This window comes from Nothobranchius furzeri, chromosome 13 (assembly GCF_043380555.1).
Source record: "Nothobranchius furzeri strain GRZ-AD chromosome 13, NfurGRZ-RIMD1, whole genome shotgun sequence".
Taxonomy (NCBI): domain Eukaryota; kingdom Metazoa; phylum Chordata; class Actinopteri; order Cyprinodontiformes; family Nothobranchiidae; genus Nothobranchius; species Nothobranchius furzeri.
Window position 1 is genome coordinate 21,116,309 of NC_091753.1, and position 15,325 is coordinate 21,131,633.

General features: G+C 43.7%; 1 protein-coding gene across 2 annotated transcripts; it reads right to left on the reverse strand.

Moving 5' to 3' along the window:
* Positions 1-966: 966 nt before the first annotated feature.
* Positions 967-9,652, reverse strand: zgc:113279 (NF-kappa-B inhibitor zeta). Of its 2 annotated transcripts, none has more exons than XM_070543158.1 (11): positions 9,326-9,652; positions 8,914-9,035; positions 8,540-8,564; positions 8,104-8,150; positions 7,893-8,031; positions 7,537-7,738; positions 6,689-6,794; positions 5,078-5,224; positions 2,967-3,027; positions 2,689-2,868; positions 967-2,308 (listed from the first exon to the last, which is right to left on the reverse strand). In XM_070543158.1, exons 1-11 carry the CDS (start codon positions 9,447-9,449, stop codon positions 2,220-2,222), a joined length of 1,242 nt encoding a protein of 413 aa, XP_070399259.1. In that variant the 5' UTR covers positions 9,450-9,652; the 3' UTR covers positions 967-2,219. The 2 variants fall into 2 exon arrangements, with proteins under 2 accessions (XP_070399259.1, XP_015807584.3); XM_015952098.3 differs by having other exon boundaries at positions 7,537-7,810; positions 9,326-9,648.
* Positions 9,653-15,325: the final 5,673 nt, after the last annotated feature.

Here is a 15,325-nt window from a genome sequence, read left to right on the forward strand (position 1 = left end):
CTCTACCTTTCACTCGTTCGCAGGTGAAAAATGAGGTCAAAGGTTAACGTTTCCTGTTTTCGTTGAAGTTTTTACTATCTATATGATACTTTACTGATTATTTTTGTTTTGTGTGCTGAATATTATCACATCCACACGTTAAATTAAAATTTAATTGTAAAAAAAAAATCTAATATTCACTTGGGGGTGCAATGACTAATCCAGGGTTAGCTATAGCGCCCCCCCTAGTGCCCCCCTGGTGCCACCACTGATGTCTGAAGAGGCCTAAACTCACCATCAGATTTTCAGCTTTTGCGAGGGGACAGGTGTGTCTCATTCTGCTGCGTTTAGAAGATAACTCACCTGTTCTTGCAACTTGAATCTCCTGAGAGCTACTGATATTTATGTTCCAGAGAAAAGACTCATGGAAATTAAGTTCCTGCTGGCCTTTGTGATCATGAGGCTGTGCAGAAAGCAGAAAGAGTAAAGGTGTAACCTGCACTTGTGTTGCACGGTGATCAGCAAACATGTTAAAATAACAACCGTCAGTAAGAACGAGTTTGTTTCCAGGCCCAGTTCACACTTAAATGTCTGAAATAAAAATCTGTTGTTTGCATTCTGTAAATATGAACTTTAAACATTCAAGATCCTGATCATGACTGTTGTTGACTAACCTAGGCTTGGATTAATCGGTTCAGTGCACGGGGTCAAATCAATAAAATAATCTTCACAGTTCAACCATGAAAGGATCTCCTCTTACTGGTTAAGATTACTGAAACGGCGCATAACAATGACGGTTTCTGCTCCAAGAGAACTGGCTTTGTTAGATGTGAAAAAAGGGAACCAGTTAAAAACATTCAACAAAGAAACATTTGTGATGTTGTGTCAAATCACCTATCGAAGTAAAAGAGAACAAGGTCATGGGGTCCATCCTACTGATGTAGATGAGCAGAAAATAAAAATAAAATTTAAAAAGAAAAAGTCAGATTTGTTTCAGTGAAGTTTTCACATTTATAATAAAGTCAAAATAAAATACCCAAAACAAAAATGTCAGCGGTGAGTTTCTCCAGCGACAGACATTTCTGACAACTCTGTGAAGTGTTTGAGTACAGCGAACACATTATGTTAACACCACCTTTATTAAACCAGAAGAAAATAAACATTCAAAAAGCACAACAGCCACCTGTTAGCAGCTTATATCAGCATGCATCACTCCAAACATGAGGACGTTTTACAAACCACGTCAAAAGAATCCACTATATACATTTAAACAAGAAAGATTACTGTCATTAAACATTTAATAAACAAGTTAGGACTTATCTGGGTTTATGAAGAGATGCTGCAATCTGCTTTTAAGATGTTAGTTGTTTTAAATAGAGGACCTGCTTAAAAACACGTCTCATAAACCAACGAGTCTGTCGGGTATAAAAACACGTGTGATAACGTAACACCACACAGTGTTAGAAACTAGTCCTTATGCTCATGATGAGGAACCTTCCTTATATAAAAATTATTCACGGAGTTCCACAGAGCTAGGTGCTCGGACCTATGAGCTTCATGTTCTGCTCCCAGATGAGTTTTGACTAGATGGACTGAATTTTCTCTGCTTTACTGATATTTTATTTATTCAGAAAGCCAAATTAAATGATTTCATTGATTAGCCTACAAAGAAAAAAGTTTCAATTACTTAAATCTCTGTTCAAGTAGAACGATTGTTATCTTTAAACTGGAGCTCATCAGCCTCTCCCTTTAGATGCATGGCAACTTTTGCCTATCGAGACAGACCTTGGAGTGATTTATGACCAGATCCTGTCCATTCACTGCACCATAAACACATTTCTAGGATTTCTGCTTTTCACCTGCACAATAATACATTACAAATCCAAACATGTGTTATTGTTGTAGGATTAACAAAACACCTAAGGAGCCTTCAGCTGACTTATTTCCTGTCCCTTTAGAGGTACGTTTGTTTAATAGATCCACCTTCAGAATCTTATGGGACACAGCTGCTTGAGGACTTACTTGTTACATGTAACAAACAATTGAAGTTTCACAGAAACCAGCTAATGTGCATCTAACATTTGTGTCTAGGCAACAACAAAACACCTGATTGCAAGTCAGGTATTTTTACCACAAACACAACACCAGATGCTTCACATACGTGACAGGCCTGAACTGATCCTTGGGCACGAGGAACCAATTAAATATTGTTTCTCATCCAAAGTCAAGCCTGAACTGACTCAGAACATTACTGTCGGGGTTTCAAAAAGCCCTGCCGGGCGAGCGTGTTGGCTGTGGAGCCAACTCTGAGCTGCATACTCTGGCTCCCCTGAGAGACAGAAAACAAAAGTCATCAAGAGACAAAAGAATCTCGTGTTTCTGTAAAAACAAACTAGAGTGTTGAGCTGCAGAAAGTATGAAGATAAAAGGTTAGTAACAGTATTTAATGGTGCTTTAAATGTGTTGGCCTTTCAGTCGGGCTAAAGAGAGATCAGCTATTACCGGGCCCGCTGTAGGTAAGCTTTAAGGGTAATAAATACAGGTAACTTTGTTTAATTTGAGGTTAGAACACTTTTAAGATGGTAGAACATCTACTTCTGACTAGCTGTTAGCTTGTTAATCCTGAACTTTGACCAAACCATGATAAAAAGCTGTGTGTTTTAAATGCAGTAATTTGTGAGTCACTTAGTGATAAGAAACTGTCGGTACCTGTTACAGACAGGGCAGCTGTGGTATGCAGGTAGCTGTCTATCTGCAGCAGACACTCCAGGGTTTCCACCATGTGCTGCTGACGCAGCGTGCGAAGTCTGCTGTGATCCTGGGAGAAGCTTTCTCCTGCACTCACACTGGCCTTCAGAGCTGCAGCAGCACACTGCAGGACGCTCATTCCTGAGAACACAGTCAGTTCAGTTCCGACTCCTAATCTACATGTCAGCCCATGCTTTTAATTAATCCATTACATTAAAGTAAAAATGGTCAAAACCTACCAGAGTTATCAGTGGCATCAACATCAACGTACACACCATCCATTAATGCTTGTTTCAGAACCTAAAGGTTAGATGAAAACCACACGGGTAACAATCACTGTTATTTCAACATTTAAGGGATTCAAAGGGTCAGAATTGAAATCAAAGACAAAAACAAATCTCTATCAGCCTGAAAAATTCACTTGAAGAGGAAAACCAAGGCAGAATGACTTAAACGTGGCCTAAATCCAACAGTTCTACCGAAACACGCCCCTTATCTGGGCTCTACGTGGTCCTAAAGCAGATAAACACTTAACCAAATTGTTGAGTTTGGAATGCAACCCCTCCTTCCTCATTTCTTCTTCTATGGTTCCTTTTCTCTGAATGTCTCCCTTCCTCCCGCGCCCGCGTTGTTAATCTGTCATGTCCATCCTAATGTAACCTGTTACAACCCTAACCAAACGCAAGTCAGGAGGCTGCTGGCTCCACATTCTGATGCTTTTTAAAGTAACTTCAGTCTAAATGGTAAAACCAAGCTTTAAATGCGACACAAGCTCTGATTCTGCACCACCAGAAGCAGCAAAACAATCCTCTGATGTGTGTTTCATTCTGCTGTATGTGGTACCGTGTGGGTCACTTCAGACTGGGCACACTGGTGCCTGGTGGAAGTTTAATTCAAATTAGAAGAAACATCTAACCTCCACCCCCAGTGTGTTTGAGCTCCAGTGCATTAAGATACCCTGACACAGGTCAGAGCCACACCAGAGTCAATGACGTGCAGGCACGGGTGGCGAGGTTGTCTCTCTCTATGTGATTTGTGAAGTTAAAGGGAGACACTGGATCTTAATTCCACCGTCGTGGAAGTTAAACGTAGGACAGCAGCAGAAGGAGCCGTCTGCGACAAAGTTTAAGTCACTGAACCCTGCTCTCACTCTGTTGGCAGCATTTCTCACATCAACTTGATTCTGGCAGCTTTAGTAAACAGCGTCAGTTATTAATGCAACACCAGCCGTGCCACTGTGCAGCAGGACTTGTGCCAGGGAGGGAGCAGTGTAATAACAGCCTGCTTTCATAACGAAGACACATTCCTAAAACAGTCAGTCATCACATCCAGGCTGATGATTGAGCTGGAAAAAATACTTGGCTGTGCATGCAACAAGTCTTTCTCATGTATTTGTTTCGGAATGAATGGAATTAACTTTTGCACAATATTCTCACTTTTGAGTTTCACCTGTGTGTGAGATCAGCACCTCATAACCATAGTGAGTGAGTGAGTGAGTGAGTGAGTGAGTGAGTTTGTGATGCGGCTGAATCCATGCCTGTGTTAATGAATGAATAATAAAGAACTGTTGTTTCCACTAAGCTGTGATTTGGACTCATAAACCAACTGAACTACAACTCAAACACCTCGTTGCCTTCAAACTGGTTGACATCAAAAGCATCCCGACCCAGAACGTTCAGGTGATGCGTGCACCAGGAATGGATGGGAACTGAATTACCTGCTGCGTGCCAAATAAATCACTCGTTGAACTGATGAAAAGATTAAAAGCTCCACACGACACCCAGAGTTACAGCTGACCGTGCGCTGCAAAGCGGCCATGTCACATTTTTTCCAGATGTGTTCATCAGAGTTCTCTAAGAGCTGGCATGTTTGTAAACTAAATTCTCGTTCCAACGAAGTGTTGATTTGAACTAGAAACCATTTACAAGTGTTCCATGAGTCAGAGGGAAAATCATCATGGGGCAGCAGTAGCTCAACAGGTTGAGCGGGTTGTCCAGTAATCGGAAGGATGCAGGTTCGATCCCGGCTCCGGACAGAGAATTCTGCTGTTGTGTCCTTGGGCAAGACACTTAACCCACGTTGCCTGCTGGTGGTGGTCGGAGGGACCGGTGGCGCCAGTGCTCGGCAGCCTCGCCTCTGTCAGTGCGCCCCAGGGCAGCTGTGGCTACATCGTAGCTCATCACCATCAGTGTGTGAATAGATGAATGATACACTGTAGTGTAAAGCGCTTTGGAGTTCTTACTCTGAGAGGCGCCATACAAGTGCGGGTCATTTATCATTATCATTATCGTGTATTGTTTGCGGCATCAGACTGGAAAAGCTGCCCACGTTTAGAGAAAAGAGTGCTGACCTCCAAGATTCTGATGTAGCCGTTCTCAGCGCTCAGATGGAGACAGGACTTTCCTGAGTTGTTCCTTTCATTGATGTTTGCTCCCAAATGGATCAAATCTGCCACCATGAGGTGTTGGTTGTGCTTCGCTGCGTAGAGAAGGGCGGTCTAGGACAGGGAGACAAGAACTAACAACTACATGCAAACACGTGAGTAAAAGGTGTTTAAAGATGGATGCACGGACACACACACACACACACACACACACACACACACACACACACACACACGGCAGCAAAAATTCGAGTTAGAAAAGCTAGAAGATTTTCCGTGTCATTTTCAGTTTAGAGTAATAATCCTGATGTTATTGTGGCCCAGTAAAGGTTATGAATGTGTGTGTGTGTGTGTATGAGTGAATGACTAATTGTGTTGTAAAGCACCTTGGGGGGTTCCAAGACTCTAGAAGGCGCTTTATCAAATCCAGATTTTACTGTTTTAAATGGCACCATGTTAAATGTTCACGTTTACCAGCCAACAGGACCTGCGGAGAGCGGAGCTGCTTGTACGAGTGTTTAGACCGTGAGTAATACTCACACGTCTTACAGGCTCAAAACAGCCTCTGTGAACTCTGAATTTTTTTTTTTTTTACAAGAAAAGCAATGAACAAGCTAATTCGTTTGTTGTGTAGCTTTTAAATACACAAATGTCTTTTTCCAGCCTGGTGGTTGTGGTTCCTAGGCCCTACCAAAAAGTGTGTATCCATTTGTTCACTTCAATGAAAAGTTATATTGCATAAAGCCTGAAAGAAGAGATGAAGCTGAGAGAAAAGTCATATGAAGTCTTTTAACAGAGAGCACACAACAAAACATTTAGTTCACACGAAACAAAAGATTTAAATCTAAACTGAACTAAAAACATGTCTTTTGCAGAGGAAAGTCGTGGAAATCCACATCAAAACAACAATTAATAATAACTGTTAAAATAACCCAAAAGTGACAGTTGTTAAAACTCATCTGAACGTTTGATACAAAATGAGAATTTTAGCAAGATGCCAACTCTCCAGGGGTGGAAAAATCACCACTTCACAATAAACAGTCGAACAGATTCAAGTGAAAATATGAGTGCATGTGGGTTGTCTGGAAGAAAAGATCAGCCACCATTAAACTCCTGAAAGTGATGGATGGAGGTAGTTTAATCCTTGATTCAAGTCAAAGGCCAAGAGGTCAATTTTCTGTGTGTTTTAGAAGTCTTGTGTCAAAATATTTAAACAGATAATTTACTCATTTTTAAAACATCCAGAACAGTCAGCAGCATCACCCTGTCTCTCTCTCTCTCTCTCTCTCTCTCTCTCTCGCTCTCTCTCTCTCTCTCTCTCTCTCTCTCTCTCTCTCTCTCTCTCTCTCTCGCTCTCTCTCTCTCTCTCGCTCTCTCGCTCTCTCTCTCGCTCTCTCTCTCGCTCTCTCTCTCTCTCTCTCTCTCTCTCTCTCTCTCTCTCTCTCTCTCTCTCTCTCTCTCTCTCTCTCTCTCTCTCTCTCTCTCTCTCTCTCTCTCTCTCTCTCTCTCTCTCTCTGTGTGTGTGTGTGTGTGTGTGTGTGTGTGTGTGTGTGTGTGTGTGTGTGTGTGTAACTGTACCATTCCCTCAGTGTCTTTAAGGTCCAGGCTGTTGAGTGCTACCATTCTTTTGGCGATGGCGTAAGCCAATGCCCTTTTTCCAATACACACCACTTCATGCAGAAGTCTGCGAAGAGAAGCATGACATGTAGAAAAAGAAAACACCGTCCCACCATTAACTTCATTAGATATGAAGGACAAAAGCACAGAAGCAAAGTGAGAGAGAACAGGTTAGAAGCATCTCAGCTGTGCTGACAAACATCAGGGCAGCTGCTACGCTAAAACGGATTTCCATGGTGATGTGACACCTACGCTCCAGAAGGACGACGTTTATATCCTCTCTGGTCTGAGAATGCTCCCAGAAAGAGCTGAACTGTTGGAAAGGAGAGGGATGTCTGGGTTTCCATCTAGGATTTATTACCTCTGCATCTAAACCTTCTAAGCTGTGGGCAAAAGCTGGACAATGGAGGAAATGCATTTCAAGGTTTTTGTGTGTAGTTTTGCTGACAATGCGTAAGATTTAATGACGTAATGACAAAAGCGGTTCTTTGGGGCTTTTCTACCCAACCGAATAAAACTCTGTATTTGCTTAAATTCGAGAAATGCATCTCAGGACGCTACAACAGGAACATGCAGGGGAACCCGTCCCACCCAAAAAGTGACAACACGGCAACTCTGTGAGAACCGAGAAATGTTGGAAGAGGTCAAAACAACAATTTTCCAGATTAAATCCTAGTTTTAACCTTTTTTTCACATTTTCTTTTTGACTAAGGAATCATGAATAGTGATGTAATGTGATGTAATTAGTGCACGGTAACTCCTCATCCACTCCACATCCGTTTCTACTTTTACATCAGCAGCAAACTTACGTCCTGCCATGTCCATCGGTGGCTAGAAGCTCTGCGTCAGAGGTTGCCCTCAGCTGGCTCTCCTCTTTCTGCAGCTGAGTCCAAAAGAAATCACAGCTGTTCTGGTCCCACTGTTTGTCCTGAGGCTCAAACCACATGTCTCCACTTTCATCACTGGAGGGCTGGAAGCTGGCAAAGCTGCGGTCAGAGGGCAGGTGGTGCTCTGCAATGCCCAGAGAGTACGACATGTAGGAATCTGGGCTGGGAATGATTTCATCATATTCATCCCCATGACCTGCATCCAGGGGGAAATGTGGAATAAGCTGTTGGTCATTGAGATAACATCAGGAGCTTGTGACCGGCTCTACAGGAGTTACCAGATGCAGATGACTCGGGATTCTCCAGGAAGCTGGCTGTGGGTGGATTTTGGGATGAGAAGGGGAAGCTGTTATTTCTGAGATCTTCCTCCAGCACCTCTATAAGGATTGCGAGTTCCTCCTGGCTTTTCATCGAACACTGTACCAAAACAACATTTACATCTAAGTATTCCAACAACTTCCCGTAGGAACAGCTGGGATGGATGCTCACCTTAATGACTTTGTTTCTGGAGCGCGTTCTTGCTCGCTGCAGGTTTCCTGTGGGAAAGAAAATCCACTCAGCCTGAGACCACACAGCAGGACCGGCCACAAACCAAGACCCAAACCCTGAAGCCCTTCTCGTCCACCCGACAGCACAAGGGCCCAGATTGGAAACGAATGCACTCACTGAGAAAGGTTCGATACGTTTCTTCATAGGTGTGCTTTTAATAAGGAATATAAAAAAAACGCAGCTAAATTTGATATAAAATCTAAGAATTACTTAGTAAAATATCTGTATGCACTCATGGATAAAAAGTAATTAATTCATGTTCAGTTTCGCAGCCCTTAAAATCTCCAGTCACTAAAGCATACGCCATTTTATTTCTACAGACTTCTATTGATCAGGTCTGAGCAGCTTCAGGAAGAACAACTCAGCTTCTACTCACCCGATTTTCCCTTACGGCCTCTCTCCTGCCAGCCAACATCATGTTTCATAGTAAAAAAAAGAAAAGAAAAGGATGTCGTGTCACTGCTAGTAGTCTTATGAACTCTATTGGAGACACATGATATTGAGAGACTTTGAAAAAATCAGTGTACATGAAAGCATCAAGCAGCAGATCTTCAAACTGAGGCTGAAAAGCAGTGAGTTCAGGAGGAGGCAGGCAATAGAGCCATGTTCACATTCATGAAAATTCTTGTCCCAAAGAAACAGGAAAACCAACAAATCCAGGATGGACTCAAGTGAAGCAGAGAATGTTTCTCTGGTGGGAGAAAAAAGCCAAAACTTTCAATCACGTGAGAAAACCCAGATGACACACACCTTTAAATCTGGTTTGTCTTGACCCTGGGAGAGCCGGATGGTCTTCAGCAGATCCTTTACTGGCTTTCTGACGCGAACACCGACGTAGACCTTCTCACCGCCATAAACAGAACATCTGGAACCTGTAGAAAAACCGTGAGAGAAGCTCTGGGCCCAAACAGTTCCCATCATCCCCTGCTTTTAGCTTTCACAGCTCAGGTCATGTTAACCCAACGCCAAAGCTAAAGAATTCAGTCTCATGTACAGCTCTGATTCTTTTGATCCTCCTGAGTTTGGACGCGTGGAACCTCAAATAAACAATAAAAAGTGTTTCTGAGCAATTACTTGAACCTATAAACATTTTTCAAAAGGAAATAGATACAAATACATTTACAAAGCAGATCTGAGCAGACTTCTATCCTCATTCTCTTACGTTTATTCTGCCTGCCGCCACCGTCTCTGACGGACTCTTGGTCTGTCTCGGCTGAACGTTCCTCCTGCAGCAGAGCGCAGAGCCCAGATCCTGGAGGATCCTTTAGGTTGCACCGTCCTCTCATCTCCCACAGCTACATGAAGTGAACGTTTCACATCAGCAGAGGTCTAACACACATTAGCTCAAAAAGGAAGAGGCCAAACAGCTGGCTAAAAAGATTCCTGTCCCCAGATTTGTCTGGGAAATGTCTCAGCAGCAGGAGCCCGAGTGTACCTGCCCTGCTGCAGCCAATCAGGAAGCAGGCAGCAGTTTGTAACACGACACCACCAGGTGTGTGAGAGGACAGAGGCGTTTGCTGTCGGTTTAGTTTTCCTTCTGGTTACAGATTTAAGTAAACGTCAGCGACGAACAACCGAAGAAAGAAAACACACCAAAGATCACATTAATGAGAGGCAAGCATTAAAAGCTGCTGCACAACGTTTGACATTTAAGATCTACGATAAACAAAGCTAACTGAGTAAGACGGATAAAATGTGAGAACCTTTGCAAAAGTCTACTGCTTTTGTTGATTTTTTGTTTGGTGTTTGCTGTGATCAGGCGGTGGCGTCCTGCACCAAGAAGAAACACGTTGTTGCATTTAAGTAAATATTAAAATAATCCTGAAACCACTGAGCTCCCATAGGTTTATTTAGAAAATCCTGTGAAAAAAAAAGAAAGAAAAGAAAATGCTGTATTGTTCTAAGTTTTCTGAGGCTTAGACCAAGTTGTCTTGAGACGTAACGTGCCCGTTGGGCGTTGCAACTTGTTTCTCCAGTTCAGGGGGATTTTTTTACTTTCAGCATTAAGTCAACAATAAGACGAACGATGTTCCAACAGACAAACATGTTCATAAACACATCACTAGAGACTCATCAACAGCAGCAGAATGTCCAAATGTTCACCTGGAGCAACAACACATTGCTGCAAATGGTGGAGCAGGGCAGCACTGTAGCCTCAGAACTAATTAAAATTCAAAGATACTTAATTAATCCCAGAGGGAAATTAGAGTTTCAGTACACACAGTTCAGAGATCAGACATACATGGGCAAGACACATGACAAGAATTGGTGACTGTGGTCATTTGCAACCCTGAGTCGCGCTACCTTAATAGAGATCAGAGGGTTTCATGAGGATTGGTTCAGGTGGAGGGAAAAAAAGCACTTCAGAGTTACCCTCCACAGGGAGGGCAGCTTTGCTCTGCAAAAAACAAACAAACAAAAAACACCTCAGACAGATATGGAACAGACTTCAGACATCACACAACATGAGTGTCCACTAGGTCGGGTGGTGGGTTTGGGACTATCCACACTTCGGTTCCTGCAGCCACTACAAGCAGCGCGTGTCACCTCCGTCTGAACAAGGGGCAGGAGCATTGAGGGTTGGAGGGTTGCAGTGACCCTGGAACATTTAAGTGACCTTCCCGCAGTCCCGCCCAGGCTGGGATAGGAGACAGAGTTGAGTTGCCACAGCGACGGCACATTCCATATATCTTCTGAGGGGGGAGTTTTCGTTGGAGCCTTGCAGGCTCAAGGGCGCCAGATTCCAATTAGAAATTGTTTTGGGGCCAGACAGAGATAATTTCCTCTCTGTCTTACAGTTTGTTGGTCCTCAGCCTCTCAAAATCCCAATAATGGACATTAATCTATCCCAATCCGTGCTGATTTGTCGACTCTGTCCTTGATGGCGTCCATCTTTTGTGCCAATGAATGAATTTCGGCCAAAGTTCCAAGCTTACGATTCATCTCGACAATTATGTGAGTCTGTGAATTCACAGCACGGTGCAAAGCATCTCTGAGCTCCGGGAGCAAACCAATATTACTCGACAGCTCGTTGATTTTCCAGTAAGCCAGGAAGCCTCCGAGGCCAATGAGCAGGAAACCTGACACCTACACCACAAATATCCACACGTCTTCAGAGTCCTCCACAGACAGCTGAGATAAACAAATCAAGTTCCACTGTTTCCAGGAGTCCATGATGTGTCCAACTGGGTCTGTCCCGGAGGGGCATCTGGGAGCCCCTTCTCCCGTTCTCATCATTGAAAAAATTGTATCAATCACTTTGAGTGACCAACTGACGAGATCCATTTTAGTGATTTCAGTTTCCAGTTTCCAGAAAAAATGCAGAAGCAGCCGTGCACCCAGCACACAGAGTCAGACAAAGGGCCTTGAGGATAAGATATGTAGGAGAGGAGGAAAAAAGCGTCTGCACCCTCCGAGAGCCGGAAGAAGGAAGGTTCGAAACCCATCTGTGGCCTTTCTGCATGTGGGTTTTCACCAGGTAATGGACTGTGAACTGGTCTGGTGTCCGCTGCCTCTTGCCTGGTTCCTGAAAAAGCTCTATTGAGGTGTAGACCAGGTCACATTGGAGATCAGACATATTGTTAACTGCGTCTAATCATGTCTCAGATTGCTTGTTTTTTCCACTTGCACTGTGTAATTATTATGTTTTGCTCTTTCACTTTTTTCAGAAGAAACATTCAATTAACAAAAAAAAGAATTAAATCAATTTGTTGCATGTTAATATTGCAGAATATGCAGGGACTATGCTCTCCACCCTTTCACATTCGGACTCAGAAAAACAAAATTCAGGTTCAGAAACAACCCTGCCCGTTATGAAATCAGACATCGGTAACACTTTACAGGAAGGGTCCCTCTATAGAGCTCCGGGAATTGACGTCACGTCTCCTGGCATGCAACAGTTCAAATCGAAACGGCGCAATATTGGCAGGCAGAAGCCCACAGCTGGATTATTTGTTATTGTCAGAAAACTCAATCAAACGGGAAATACGGTAGATTCCTGTTGTGCCCCAGGATGCAGAACAGACGCGGACGACATGAGGAATGAGCCATCTACAGGATTCCCCAAGATCCGGAGCGCCGCAAACGTTGGATCATTGTAATAAAACGCGCTAGTGACCGGGCTAAAATGAAGCTGTGGGATCCCGAGAGTAAAGGTTTTCACTTATGCAGCGACTGCTTCATCTCAGGCACTTAAACCAACGTTTCCTCAACTGTGTATGTGTCACGGTCCGTGGTGAGCCTCCTGCAATTAACCTATATTTTCTGAGCACTGTTTTCAGGTGGGCGCGTCTGAGATTCTCCAGCTGCAGCCAATCCAGTCATTACGGCCCAGGGGATTTAAGGAGCAGTGTGACACTTCACTTCGCCGGATGATTACTCTGTCTTGGGTAGCTCTAGCTTTAACCTGTCTTGATCCTGTGATTTTTCTAGTTCTGATTTGCTTACCAGTGCTTATGAAGTTCTACTTGTTTTCTGTCGCCAGTGAAAACCCTGATTATCCTTCCCTGCTCTGCTCCAGGTTTCTCTCCACACTCCACCACCTCCATAACCAACTTGGACTCCTGCACACCAGATCACGCTGTCTCCTCCCCTGGCCGCTCGCTCTCAGCCGCTCACCTGCCTTCACCAAACCGCTGTTCCTACCTCCTCTCTGGACCAACAGTCCCATCACCTTCTGGAGCTTTCCTGCTCACCCGGACCTGACCAATCCCTCTGGAAGATCTCACCACTAACTGCAATCAGTAAGCTCCACTCCCAATATCATTCTCCGTCATTTCCTCCATATACTCACTCTGTCTCCCTCCTCAGAGTTCCATCCTGAAATCTTGCTGCCAGCCTGCCCGTCGTCTGTTCCCGTTCCTATCTTTGCTCTTCAGTAAATAATGAAGTCGTTTTACTTACTTACCGGTTCCTGTGTGGTGATTCTGCATGTCGTGGGTCAAACGACTGCCGCCCGCCATGACAGTATGGTGTTTATTTTAAATGCTTTTATTACGATTCTTAGTGGGCTTCCTAAACTTATTTTGGCGTGGCTTTTTCTGTCTTATTACTCATAGCAACACGTAAACATCACGTAAAACGTTGCCTCGTGAGCTCTGCGTGCTGCCGTTTCCGTGTTTTATGATCACAGCAATTAACCGGCTAAGCTGTATTTAATTTTTAAGCAATGGTTGATCAATTGTCAGATCACACATTAAAAGCACTTTGGATTGCTATTATCTGTCTCACTGAGACAGATCTCAGACAGATTCTGAGACGCTCCTGCCTGACATATTTATTTTATTCACGGAAAAAAATCAAACTAGTGATTTCTCTTGGTGTTCAGTTTATACATTCAAACAGCACAGCACTCTATTTAAACTACTTACATGTAAATCTATGTTATTTGTCCATCCATCCATCCATTTTCATCTGCTCATCCGGAGTCAGGTTGCGGGGGGCAGTAGCCTAAGTCGAGAGGCCCTGACTTCCCTCTCCCCAACTCCAACTCCATTACGGAACTTCTGAATTCAGCTCATGACAAAAAAGGCTGGTTCTGTTCTGGGGACGACTGTGGAACCACTGGAGGAGATAATGCAAAGAAGGATTCTCCAGAGAATCAAGAAAATTATGGACAACCCTGAGCATTCTCTTCACAAGACTATCCGACAATGGAATAGTTTCTTCAGTCAGAGGCTTCTTCAGTTTCGCTGCAACACTGACCGCTACTGGAGATCCTTCCTGCCAACAGCCATTGTAATATACAATAACTCTTTGACTACTTGATAATTATTATTATTCTGAGCTACTACAGCAATCAATTTCCCTCTGGGATTTATAAAGTATTTTTGAATTGAATTGAATTGAATAAATCACAGTGCATTTAGTGCCAACCACAGCCTTAAGACATGTGTTGAACGTGCCACAGTCCATGCTTATGAGAGCCTCATGTGAGCACCTGTATGCATACCCATGCTTGTGTATGTAAGGTTTCTCTATAGAAGCATCCAATAAAGTGTGTGAGGTACCACAGATCTGCCCCCCAAACATGTGTAGGAGATGGAGGGAGCTCCATGTCCCAGAGATCCAGGAGCTGCCCCAGAGCACAGGGACCCCATGGAGACTGTAACCAAAAAAGCTCCAGCCCCCTCTCGAGAGGCGCAGAGGATTGCCCAGGGGGGTCACAATCAGCAGCTGGCAGAGTCCCAGGAGATATCAGTGGCAAGCCCAAAGGCCCGGCCACAGTCTCCCACCCCCAAGCCGGCCGAGCCCGTAACCCAGCGACCCAAGCCCCAGGGGCGACCTGCACCGCCGGGGACCCAGAAGGGCCCAGGGACTCAGATCCCACCAAGCAGCCAAAAAAGAGGGAGTCTTTTTTTAATTAAGTAATGTTAATAAATAGATTATTTTTACTTAATGCCTAGGTTACATTAATAAAGGGACTTTTTTTTATTAATGCTTAATAATGTACTAAGCAATGTTAATACAGGGATTTAAAAAAATGAATGCTTAATAATACACTGGAACATTAAGAGCACAGCAAAAAAACAGCATAGATACAAGGAACCAACAGCAAACACTTGACAGGGCTGGGTTTAAATACACTGAGAATGTGAGTGGAGACAAGCAACAGGTGTGCTGAACACTGATGATAATGATTGACAGGTGTAATTAGCTCAGGAGAAGGAAGACGTAATGCAAAGAAAACAGGAGGAGAATGGTTACACTAGAGCTGAAGACTTAAGCCTTAAGTCTTAAGGAATAATAAAATACCAAATAATAACCAAGAGTTGGAAACTAAAAGCCTAGAAGAGGATATAAATAAAACAGGGAGGATAAACAAATCCTTAGATCTCTAAAACTGAAGGGCAAGGATAAGGTAGGAGAAACCAAGAAACTGACAAAACTAAGCAGGATTTTCTAATGAAAACCGAGAAGCAAATGGAATGAACACAACAAAAGCTAACTGAAGAATAAAGAAAGCGTGAGAGAATAGATCACTATAGACAAGGGAAAACAGCTAAGGAACATAGGGGTCAAAGGTTAAGGACATCCGAGGAGCAAATCTAAGACAGGAAACTGGACACAGGAGTCCCAGGACAGGATGGCTCAGACTGAGCCTCGGAAAACCTCTGGACAGGATGGCTGCAGCTCCAACCTGGGTGGCAGAGCAGGGGCCTCT